At 37.1% G+C, this 12,778-nt stretch overlaps 1 protein-coding gene across 2 annotated transcripts in view; it reads left to right on the forward strand.

The window, feature by feature from the left end:
* LOC145291470 (integrin beta-1-like) overlaps window positions 1-12,778 on the forward strand; it is a 116,113-nt gene that overhangs the window by 7,312 nt on the left and 96,023 nt on the right. Inside the window, exons 1-2 of one of the 2 annotated variants that reach the window (XM_080137344.1) lie at window positions 1,073-1,204; window positions 6,941-7,026. In XM_080137344.1, the coding sequence (XP_079993470.1) occupies window positions 1,192-1,204; window positions 6,941-7,026 (99 nt within the window). In that variant the 5' untranslated portion in view covers window positions 1,073-1,191. Of the gene's footprint in view, window positions 1-1,072; window positions 1,205-6,940; window positions 7,027-12,778 lie in introns of those variants that run through there. The other variant, XM_080137343.1, reaches the window with a different exon arrangement.

Here is a 12,778-nt window from a genome sequence, read left to right on the forward strand (position 1 = left end):
AAGTGATCGTGCTCGAGGGTTTTGATTGTGCGATCGATCGAATAGTTATCTTCTACGCTGTTGATTCCATTAGGATTAAACGTATACGTATCTAGGGAGGAACTGCTCGAACCAACCTATCCTGCATTGACAGAGTTCAAAATCGGCTTCGAACCCTAGTAGGCGTTGCCCTTTCTCCTTCCTGCAATCTCTTTCCCACAGAAGAGATGTTGCGAGCTTGTCTCTGCTCTATCGTTATTTTTACTGAAAGTTCTCGTTAGAGCTTTATTCAATGGCCTCCCCGATCAACTTTAAACAAAAATCATTCGTCAAGCTACAACCACTACCAGTAGACAAGTTTCCTTTATTCTCTATCGGTCCTGGATATGACCTTAAACTATATCCGATGGTGAGCCCCCAGCTTGCGGGCTTTGGGAAGTGTGTAGCCACTCTTTAATTGCCATTGCTCCCAGATCTACACTGACCCGGACTGGTAGTACCTGTTAGGGTTAAATAGAAACCGGCATAAAAAAAACATAAATACTCTATTAAAAATTGTTCTTCAAAATCACTGGATTCGGTATTAAATAAACTGAAATGGGTTGATATGCCGTAAAACAAAAACAAACAACCAACTTCCTCTCTATCAGTGCCCAAATCTAAACGCAAATTACATGAACTAAGCTTATTGCCTACAACTGCCCGTCTGTTTTACTACCTTGCCGACTACAACATGGTTGTCTTCAAGTCCAATATGAACAAGTTAAGTTCTTGAAACCCCTTTAAATAATCAAATTCTGCCCAATTCTCACCCAGATCTGATTAGTGGTGATTTAATTGTAAAAATAAAATGTGGATAATAACTTTGTAAAAAATATTTATTATTAATCATTATTATTATTTCCCTTTCGGATGGGCACCTTTAAGAGAAACGAAATAATCCGTCTAATCTAAGTTACAATACGAATTTCTGTTCACATGATCTATTGATCACTGTTAAGGCGACTGACTTAATTGTCCGCTTTATATGAATAAAGAAGTGTTTATTTCTGGGCACAGATGTTGAATTTGGCTTCTTGTGTTTAAATGATTCGAAAGTTAACATAGGAATTACATCCTTTACATTATTTAAGTCACACCTAGAAATAAATATCATATCCGGTCGCTCATATCATAGGAAATTCATGAATAGTCAATGGCTTATGTTAATTCATGGAAAGAAATGGTAAGTTTATTTTATAATTACAAATATTTTATGAAGTATTTCCAGTAAACAATTAATCGCAAGAAATAAATAGTTTAATGTTTATTGCAAACAAACGTAACTGTTTATGTAGCAAAAAAGATGGATTAAAAATGTTGTATGCAGACGAAATCTTTTTAGGTTATTATTGAAAACTCTCTCCGTTATAAAAATCTTCTTAGCCAGAATAAGTATTTTTGCTTTCAAAGACTGTTGCGAAAATCATGTTGGGATTGTAAAAAATATGAAACACAGGAACAAGTGGGATAGGTTAAATCAAATATCGATATGCAATGCTATAGCGATCTGAATTCAAGAATCTGACTCCTTATCTATTAGATGCATTTCCGGAAGATCATTTATATAAAATAGAAACAAGTAGAAACAAGTTAGTCTTACTGCATATTCTGAGGAGACTTTCTGGTTATTTTATCTTCTTGGCTGACTAAAATGTGGTCATTTTGAAATTCAATGTTAACAAGTCGTCCTTTTAAATAATCTCATTCAACCATATCAATCCTTACGGTGTTGTTCCACTGTTCACCTGAAAAACTCATTGTCCCTTATCCTCGAGCAGCCTATGCGCCTTGATAAGCAACGACTTGTTAGTATACAAAAAAGAGAATATTTTTAATACTTTATTTGTTGTTATATATGTGTGTGTTAAAATCACTTAACGTATATATGTTTTTTATGAGAACATAAGTAGTGTGTCTACAAGCGTGTGTGTGTGTGTGTGTGTGTGTGTGAGAGAGAGAGAGAGAGAGAGAGAGAGAGTCCTCTTATTCTGAAACAACGGCTACAGTTGACTCAATCCTCGTTTTATATTAATAAGGTCAATTTAGGAAGTTGCCTCTCGAAATATTTTCTATTCAAAGGAAACAGCCATTTCTTTAATCATAGTTTTGCACATGGACACTTCAATACAAGCAACACCAGACTACGCATGCGCAATCATCGACCGTTTTTGTTTTCCCCACTTATAAATCAGCTTTTTTTACCTAATAAAAAAGTTGAAATTGAAATTAAGATATACCAACTTCAAATTTAAAGATGACAAACCCCAAATTAAAAATACGACTGGCCTAATCGATGGAACGAATCGTTGTGGTGGATATCGACGTGAACGTATGACTTAGCGTGTTGCTTCTAATTCTTGTCGGTTCTAGAACACAATTTTTAATTCTTGTCCAGAATTGTCCCTATATTAAAAACACAAATAAAGAAACATATGTATGATCTACGTATTCACGACGAAACGAAAATATCATATTCCAAAAATCACGTAAATTGATCAAGTAATTTGATTTTTAAAAACAAAATCAAATTTTATGAGTATCCCAGAAGTGATTTTATTGCCCACCATTTTGAAAAATATCTTTTTAAAAAAACAACAGGAGATAACTCAACAATACTTCATATTAGATTTATCTTGTAATGCCTACGAATTCCTATATATCGCTTAAAAACATTTTCTTTATAAAAAATAAATTTAAGCATTGATCAATTTGAGTAATTGTTTGGAATCTGACATTTTTCGTTTCGACACGAGTGCGTACATCATACAGTCCTTATTTTTGCTTTTTAAATATTAAGCTGAATATTCGATCCAGATTGGAGCAAATATTCAATTTCAGGATTTAAATAATCAGAAGCAATTTCCACTGCAAGCTGGGCACTTATTCTGGAATGTTACTTAAGGAAGTGCATTCGTGCTTTTTAGTCAGTTAGCGACAAGATAGCCAAGCAGCCCAAATAATGCATGTCACTCAAAGAAACTATCAAACTTCTTATTGGCGTGCAAAGAAAACCTGCCTTTAGCCTCTTGCTATCGGCATCGACACATAGACTTAAGTTAGTTCATAATAATAATTATACAACCTCTGACAGTCTCAGAAACCACAAAAGTCCAAATAATAATACGAATTCTGTCAATCGTATACTAACTCATTACTAGTTGTGTGCGTATGATTATAGCATTATTCTGTTATGGACCAACAATAATCTTTATACTGTCTAGACTTATGAACTCAATACAACCTTTTCTTAGTCTTTTCTCAACCACATTAGATATCAACTTTCTCCATTAAGACACATGAACATATAACCTCTTAATTACTCACAGTTGTTGTTTTACTTACTGAGTCAATACAGTCAATAAAGTGCATCTAAAATGTCATTTAATGTACTCTGTATATACGGTATAATTACATTAACACTCCGGTTCTTGCCAGATCACCAAAGTTAAGCAAACCCGATCAGTACCAAATGAGTGACCATTTGGGAACACTTGGCGCTGTATGTAGGACATCGACACCTCCTGCAAGAACTGCTAAAACGTCACCATCTCCTCTAACCAGGATATGCATGCGACTGTGTACCGCTTGTGAATTTGATGTTTCCTAGATACTTTCTCCTTCGGGGAAAAGTAGTTCAACCCGCATATGGTGAATGCTGTTGCTGCTGCTGCTATTATTATTATTATTATTATTATTATTATTATCTTGTATCTTGCTTCTACAAAATTGATCCTAACTCAAAATGGATGCGTTCACGAACGACGCCAATTTAGGACACTAAAGTAAACAAGTACCCTATTTTCTCCCATATATTCATTTTAATATTTTTGCTATTTCATTGTTTCTTAAAATGAAAAACAATGTTTGTTGAAATGAAAATGTCGAGCGAGGCAAGTTATCTCCCTTGATATGATACTTTGCTACCCTAAAGTAAAAAGGGGTCCGGTTATTCTATCGGAGAAAACCAATTCCAACAAAAGAGTACCGCGAGTGCTAAAATATCATAATTGGCTGAATTTCATTTTTTTTTTTTTTTACTAGTAAATAAAACAGTTGAAAACATAATAAAAAAAAAAACAAATAAATGAATTTGTAAACATAATCAATAGCGTTTGAAATTAGATTAATAGCTCCAAACAATATATTTTGCTTTAACTACTTTAAATATGTAGTTTTTTTTATTATTATACGAGGGACGTTGCAAAAGAAATGCCTCCTATTTTTTATTCCGCACGAATGGATTGAAGAGAATTACACATTGCACTGTTATGAGGACCGAACTTATGCACTCATGACCTGAAATTTTCATCTCTCTGTTGCAGATATTGACGGCGTAAGACTCTAAGAAAGCAACCCCAGTCATGGACGTGCGTCAGAAGCAGAAAGGCGTCACTGAATTCCTCTATGCAGAAAATACTTGAACTGATCAAAATTCACCGGCGCCTGCTGAACGTTTACGAAGCCAACGCAGTTGATGTCAGCACAGTTGGGAGATGGGTTCGTCGATTTCAGAGTGGTGAGAGAGATGTGAGTAACAGCGTTTTTTTTTTACGATCGAGACATCAAAAGAGGCTGGCAAAAGTGCATTGTAAATGGTGGTAACTGCATAAAAGAATAAATTCTGCAGCACAAAAGGTCGCTTGTTTTAATGGTACCACCCCCATCTTTGTAGCTCTACAACGTTTTAGGTTCTGAGTTTTTAAAAAATAGGAGGCCTTACTTTTGAAACAATCCTAGTATAATCCTCCCTGCCTAACATAAAATATTTGCAACTTAAAAAGATCACGATCCTGGATTCTTCATCATAAAAAGTACTTTGAGCCTTACGTGGACGGACGAAATTATAAACATTACAAATTACGGTTGATATTCGTATTTTTGCAATATTTCGTAACAAATATACACAATGTAAACTAACAGATAAGGAGAGAAACTTGAATGCTTACTGGAGAGAACGTGAATGCCTACTAAACACTATACTTGAGTGTTTCAAGTCTTTTTTTTTTTTTTTTTACAGGAGTTTGTCAGGACAACCTGACATGAGGTTAATTTCCTCTACAAGAAAACACTGAATAACATAGTATTCGCGTAGATATGCTCAGTATAGATAACCTACGAGGAGTGGTACACATTTTCCAAGTGATATTACCTAAAGTAACAGCACGAAACTGGATACTCCACCAGACTAGATAAATTCTGGAAATTTTTTGGAAACTAATTGAAGCCATCTTTATATATATATATATATATATATATATATATATATATATATATATATATATATATATATATATATATATAAAGGCACTATGTCTGTCCGTCTGTCTGTTTGTTTCCATATTTCTAAACTATCTATTAAACTATCTATTCCGAAACTAAAAGTCGCTGAGTGGCGCTAGGGGCCTCAAATGATTAGATTTTTTATATACCGTTCTTTTATAGGTTAAAATAGTTTTTAATATACCGTTCTTTTATAGGTTAAAATAGTTTTTAATATACCGTTCTTTTATAGGTTAAAATAGTTTTTAATATACCGTTCTTTTATAGGTTAAAATAGTTTTTAAGGGGGCAAAATGAGGGCAAAATTGAAAAAAAAATCGTTATACATTTTGTACATTCATCTTAATTTATTTTTAATCAGTTCATATGTGTGGCCTGTTGGTGCAGTGGTAACGTCACCAGCTTTGAATGCTACGCAAGAAAACAGTAGAAGCAATTAATAATACTTCTAACAATTTGTTTAGTTAATTTTGCATCATTATCCCCTATCCATGGTAATTTTAAATAAACAGGAAATTTTAAAGGCCGAATTATTTTCGGGATTTAAAATCTACAACCTTTTTTTTTTAATACAATCATTTTTAAGGTATTCTGCATAACTGTTATTAATTAAAATTTCTCTAATCTCATTCAGTTCGAAGTCTAGTCTACTAGGTGAACAAATCGTAAGGGTTCTATGTACTAACGTATGAATTAAGCCAATTTTTCGCAATTTAGGTACAAAAGAAGACTAGTTCACATACAGATCGAAAGAGCTCTAGATAGATTTTTGCTAATGTTCAAATGTGTTTATAAATTTTATAACTCCAAACATTTAACTTCAAAGAATACAACAAATGATGACAATTACTTACGTAAACATGAGCAATATATTCGACAACAACACATTGTTCTATAAGAAATAAAGATTCATCAACATTTCATTATATGTCTAGAGTGAGAAAGTGGATTTGTTATATAACCACAAACATATCAGGATTTTTTACAATATTCAGAAATAGTATTATATTATGTATATTTTTTCTTGGTATTTATATGGCGTTATATGAAAATTGGAATTGAAGAAAAATTTTGTTTTTTTCTAAAAAGACTCACAAAAGCAAATTTGGAAATATTTCCCTGTGTTTTTTTTTCTTTATTTGTTTACCAGTATGGCTACCCTGTGTTCCCCTGGACAAAAGTGTAACATTTTGTTATTAAAACTTCAATATTGCTCTTTTTCTTTTCTCTGCTTTTTACCTCTCTCTTTCTAAATCCATTTTTCTTCTCTGCCCAGCCTATTCCTCTTTATGTGCACACACATACGCACTTACACACAAAACTCTACTTTATATAATATATAATAAGTTTCTTGAAGAATCAGTTAACCTTTTATTTCCAAATTAGTATATTATAACACTGAAAAAGTACCCCCTTGACAACAGCCTACTTACTTGATCCTCAGAGAATTTTGTTCCTAAATTGTAGGTATTATTCGTCCAAGGCAATGTCGGTAAAGAATATAACTAATTATAATTAATTTGCTTTGTAGTTCATTTTTTTTTAACTTTTAGCTGGACATACACACACACATATACACAGACATATACACAGACAACTGCCTTTTATGTAATAGATTGGTCTTTTTGTCTGTTTGCAGAGGAAACTCGACACATATGTAATATGCAGATTACCTGTGCAACGTGCATCGGAGCGGATGTGAAATGCACTTGGTGCTACGACAACGTGAGTTTCTTGCAACTTTTTGATTTACTTATCTTAACACTAGGGCACGTTACATATTATTCACCCTACGTCTGTAACAATTAAGCTAGTGTGGGTTTTGACAAGGGTCCCACTTAGTGCATGTCATGATAAACTAAATCTGCAAAAAAAAAAAGAATTAAACCTTATACAACCATCACGTTAGTATAAAGCACCCATTCTATATCAACGGGCTATAACTTTTACCGTTTTTAACGAGTTAAAGTGGATAGCGTTTTTGTAATTTGTAATACAATATATTCCTGTTTGGTACTCTGATCAATTCTTTCAATATAGAAAGATAAAATATTTGAGTTTGTTTTGATTTGGTTATGTTCCTTAGTTGTTCACTTTTTCAACTTATTTTCTCATCTTTTTCATCAATTATTAGAGTTCTTCGCATGCTAGTGAATGTTTACATCTGACATATACGCGTTGTTGAATAATGATGGCGGGCAACGCCGAAACAAGTAAAAATGAGAATTCAAGTAACAAAACTCCCGAGCAACACCAGACTACCTGAGAGAGTGAGTGAAGAACAAAAGGCAACACTGCGATACATTACAATATTATTAAAATACAATATGTTCAATGCAAGAATGTTAGAAGATAAATATTTCAAACAATAGCAGATTTTAGAGTTGCAATAAAATATTTACCGGGTCAAATATTTTAAAGCCAGTTAAAATATCTATAATATAGAAACTTGGAATTTAGTCCAGCAAAACAATAATATTTACAGTTAACCATAAACAATAAGATTGACCTGTTTACGTAAAATGTGTAACTAACAAAGAAATGAGAGTATGATATATTCACGTAAATAGGTGAGTCAGTTAGTCAGTTAGCGAGAGAGTTCAGTTCGAGACATCTCGGAAGAAATTTGTCTCTTGTGGTTCAGAGCTTAAAAGAAAGGCGTTTGTAGCAAGATGTAGAAACCAAAGAGAAACGTTGGAAAATTCCGGGAGAAGCATGAAAATAAAGTTATATGTAAAATATAATCTGTGTCATGGTGTGTTTCGCGGAGATATATTCGTTACAGATAATCATCAGAAATCGGAAAAACTATAAAATAAGGTGTGCGCCTAGTCGAGTACCACGCAAACAAGGATGTTTATTCGTCTCATTGTTAAGGAACTAAACTAAAAATAATGTTTGCCCCGTTAATGAACAAGAAACGCACACACAGCTGCAATGCACATTACATCATCTATTGACCACTATTTATACACACCGCAATATGAACATTTCATGTTGATTGTATTGCGATTTCAACAGATTTTATATACGTGTTCTGGAACTCGCGGCAGTTATTCCTCAGAATCTTGCTTTCAGGTACCTACAATACCGTATAGCAGTCAACTTTAGAAAGCGTGCGTTGATCAGACAGATAAACTCAAATCAACATAACGAAAACAACTGGTACGTTGAAAACGTTTTATTAATTAGGTAAAAAAATCTGAAACAAAAACAAAACAAATAGTTAAAAGGAGAAAACATAATTAAACAAAAGGAAATAATACATGAAAATAATTATGTTTTGGACAGGCTTCCAAATTAACAGATTCTTGGATATCTTATCCTTTTCAATCAACTGTTAGGTGAAAGTCCGTAACAGTTGGAAAAGTGTCTTTTCTTCATTAAATTGTTAGGTGAAAGTCCGTAACAGTTAGAAAAGTGTCTTTTCTTTTTATTATTATTAAATCGTTAGGTGAAAGTATGGAGTGGTTAGAAAATGTCTTTTCTCCATTAAATTGTTAGGTGAAAGTCCGTAACAGTTAGAAAAGTGTCTTTTCTTTTTCTTATTATTAAATCGTTAGGTGAAAGTATGGAACGGTTATGTCTCCTTTTTACAAAGGTTGTTATTCTAGTGCGGTGCATAAACTACCCAACGCCCATGAAATAAAAATAATAGAAGTCTGAGAAAAGATATAAGTTCTGTGCGAGCGAAGAAGGAAATAATTAGAATTTCTACAAATTAAGTGTGGAAGTCACACACTAGATTAAATAAACAGAAACAGGGTTTCAAGTTCTTCGTAGAAGAAATAGCTAGGTAAAGGAATAATAGGATGTACTAAACGTACCTCATGGCTTAAACGGGGAAAGCCCAGTTCATGGAGTCGAGCAAAGTCAGTCTGTGTAGTTTTGAATTCCGCGGTGAAAAGGAGGGAGGAGGGACAGAATCGCAGAACGAGACTAAAACGAGATCCCGTGGATAGCGACATGACATTTTTTTTTCTTTTTTCATTTGGAATGCCTAAACGGGTAAGTTTTCCATTAAAGAAAGATCAAGAAGGGAAGAAATAAGAAAGAAAACTATATATGAAAAAACTCGCACAGAGATGAATGAGAACGAGGCCCGAGGCACCGGTGCTCTTAAAGCGTGTGTCCCTTGTTAAAAAAGGGCCCGGTCTGAAGACAGAACACTCCCCGTCCAATTGTTATTTATGCAATTGCACTAATAATACACCATCAATGTGCAGGCAAGGGCTCCATTGGAATCCCCCGGTCTTTTAATCGGTCTTGGAAGGATTTGTTTTGACATCGTAGAAGGTCAAGTTCTTCTCCTAGATCACAGGGGGGAAGCCTTGCCTGTAGGGTTTTAATTTAATACTTTAACTTTTCAATTTCGGCCTTTTGTCCTTCTGTGATACGGACCAGTTCAGAGACCCGCCCATCTTCGACCTTTTCCTCTCGCTCGAAATTGGTGAGTAATTCAGCATCGTAGGCCATGGCACCAGCTGGTGCCGACGTCGTCTTTGGTAATGATTGGTCTTTGGTTACACTTTGTGGGTTGTGAGCTTTTTTCATGGGTTGAATCTTCGTTCCATGTGACACATTTTTATTGCATGCACTGCTTTTGTCTAAATTCTTGGTGCTAGACACTTTCTGGATGGTGCTGTTTGTAGAACCTTTTAAAACCTTTGACGGTTTTGTAAAGACGACATTTTTGTCTTTTTCCTTCAGGACCTCTTCGTTATTAGTTTTTATGGAATCCGTCTTTGTACTAGTGGTACTGGTAGTAGTTGCAGTAGTAGTAGTATTGGTAGTCGCAGCCGTATTAGTATTCAACTTGGATTTATCTGTCAGTAGAGAGAGTTTCTTCTGACGCACAGCAAGATTTTCATGACTTTTACTGAGATATTGCTCCCCAAATGGAGTCCCTGTTGGCTTCTGGTCTGCTGTCGAAGTTGAACTGGTGCTGAGGCCAGAATTTTCAGATTTTGATCGCATTGGACCCACAGTATCGGCTGCAGAATTGACAGACCGTGGTTGTCCATTGTTCTGTTTCTTCATGAAACCCGGTCTCTGACCAACCTTTTTCTTGTTTATCGTTCTTTCAGGACAAATTTCGCCCACCACGCTCCATCCTAGATCCAGTTTCTGGGCATAGGGGGCACCGCGCGGACCGTTGATCGTTCTCCGGACCTTGTGGGCGTCAATGACGTCGCGTCCCAGAAGTAGCAAGATGGGTGCGTTCGGATCCAGGGCAGGCACCTCGTCTGCGATGACCGCTAAGTGAGGCAGTTTCCGCACCACGTCGGGTGTCGGTATCTCAGACCGGTCGTCTGGGATCTCGTTACACTCAATCAAGGTTGGCAGAGCGTATGTGGTTTTCCCGTCGAGTGACCCCACCCTGTATCCTAGCGCTCTTCTTCCTGACGTCTCCGTGACTCCGGCACAGGTTTTCAGGGTGTATGCTGAGGTAGGGCCCCGGTTGTTGAAGAAGTCGAAGAACTCCGAGCGAGCCAGGGATTTGTTGCTGTGCTCGTCGATCACGGCATATGCCTTAAGTGACTTTTTTTGTTCACTAGTATATATGTTCACCAAGCAAATCTTGGAGCATGATCGTCCATTTAGGCTGTCTCCACAGATTTGTAAACAATTGGTCGAGACATCCTCCTTCTCCCCGCCGTGCAATGGCATGGGTTTGGCATTGGTTGGTTGGGGTGTCGGGTGTGGATGCATCGAGCTTTCGTGGCTGTCGCTGCCACATTCTGTGCATTGTAGGATGGCCTTGCATTCCTTCGCCTTGTGGTCTGTGGTGGAGCAGCATCGGAGACACATTCCATTTTGTCTAAAGATGTCTTTCCTTTCGGACAAGGCTTTTTTCCTAAATGCCCAGCATTTTCGGAGAGGATGAGGCATGTTGTAGATGGGGCATAGTCGGTTGCAGTCCTTTGGTTTAACCTCGATCTTATGGACAGGCACCTCACCGCGGCTCGTCCTTTCGTGCCCTTTAGGGGATTGACTGTCCATTGTCCGATAGAAGCTGGGGTCATTTCGGTCATCTGCCTGCTGTTCTATGAAACCGACAAAAACAGAGAAAGGGGGGAAGGACACTTGGTGTTGTCGTTTGTACTTTGCACCGTATGATGCCCACTTGTCTCCTATAGAAGGTGGGAGCTTTTCCACTACTTGCCGGATGCCGCGGGAAGTGTCCAAGGTGGCGAGGCCGGGTATGTCCCCATCGTCCTTCAGAGCTTGAACCTCTGCAAGAAGATCGCTTAGGTCTCTGAGTTTTGAGTAGTCCCTTGTGATCTTAGGGAACACCTCGAGTCTCTTGAAAATAGAGTCCTCGATGACTTCAACGGCTCCGTAGCATTTGTCAAGCCTCCTCCATATCTCATACAGTCCCTTTTCAGGCCGGTTGAAGTGAGCAGTCCTTAGTCTGTTGGCTTGGTCTGAAGAGTGTCTGCCGAGCCACTTCACCAGCATATCCATCTCCTCCCGAGGAGAAAGTCTCAATCCCGAGATAGTGTTCAGGAAAGACGCTTTCCAGGCTCTATAGTCTTTAGGTTGGTCTGAGAATCTTGATAGACTCGAGGAGAGCATTTCCCGGCGGGCCATATATAATAAAAGGTCGTGTGGAGGGTCCAAGGTTTGGTCAGGTGGAGGTCGGATGTGCTGATCGGCAGGGGGGACGACTGGTGTCTCCGACTGTTTTAGGGACCTCTGGCTGATGACATAGTCGGTAGTACGTTTTAATGCGTCGAGAGGTGGTTGGTCGAGCATGGGGTTGGCTCTGTGGTGACGAGAGGAGGTGACTGAGCTTTCATCTCTGCTGGAGCAGGTGGCTGTGAGGGCCACTTCTTTGCGCGCTTTTATTTTTTTTAATTTTGTTTTTAGCTCTACCTCTTTCTGTAGAGCGTTAATCCTCAACATTTCAAGCTCCTGTTCCAGATCGGCTTCGCTGTCGATAAGGGCGAGATGAGCTTTAGCTGCTTCTGCTCTGGCCCGAGTTGAAGTAGACTTGGTTGAGGCTGAAACTTTCGACCGCGTGCGGTATGATGCGGCGGAGGACATCTTGCAATTGGTAATGTATCCGAGTGTAACGCGGCTGAGGATTTCTGTTGCTGCGCTAAATATTTTCCACGTGGACTGGGTAATCCGTTCAGCTACCAGAGATTTTTTACTGTTCTGGAACTCGCGGCAGTTATTCCTCAGAATCTTGCTTTCAGGTACCTACAATACCGTATAGCAGTCAACTTTAGAAAGCGTGCGTTGATCAGACAGATAAACTCAAATCAACATAACGAAAACAACTGGTACGTTGAAAACGTTTTATTAATTAGGTAAAAAATCTGAAACAAAAACAAATAGTTAAAAGGAGAAAACATAATTAAACAAAAGGAAATAATACATGAAAATAATTATGTTTTGGACAGGCTTCCAAATTAACAGATTCTTGGATATCTTATCCTTTTCAATCAACTGTTAGGTGAAAGTCCGT

Source organism: Euprymna scolopes, chromosome 12 (genome assembly GCF_053919585.1).
Source record: "Euprymna scolopes isolate OS-2025 chromosome 12, ASM5391958v1, whole genome shotgun sequence".
Taxonomy (NCBI): domain Eukaryota; kingdom Metazoa; phylum Mollusca; class Cephalopoda; order Sepiida; family Sepiolidae; genus Euprymna; species Euprymna scolopes.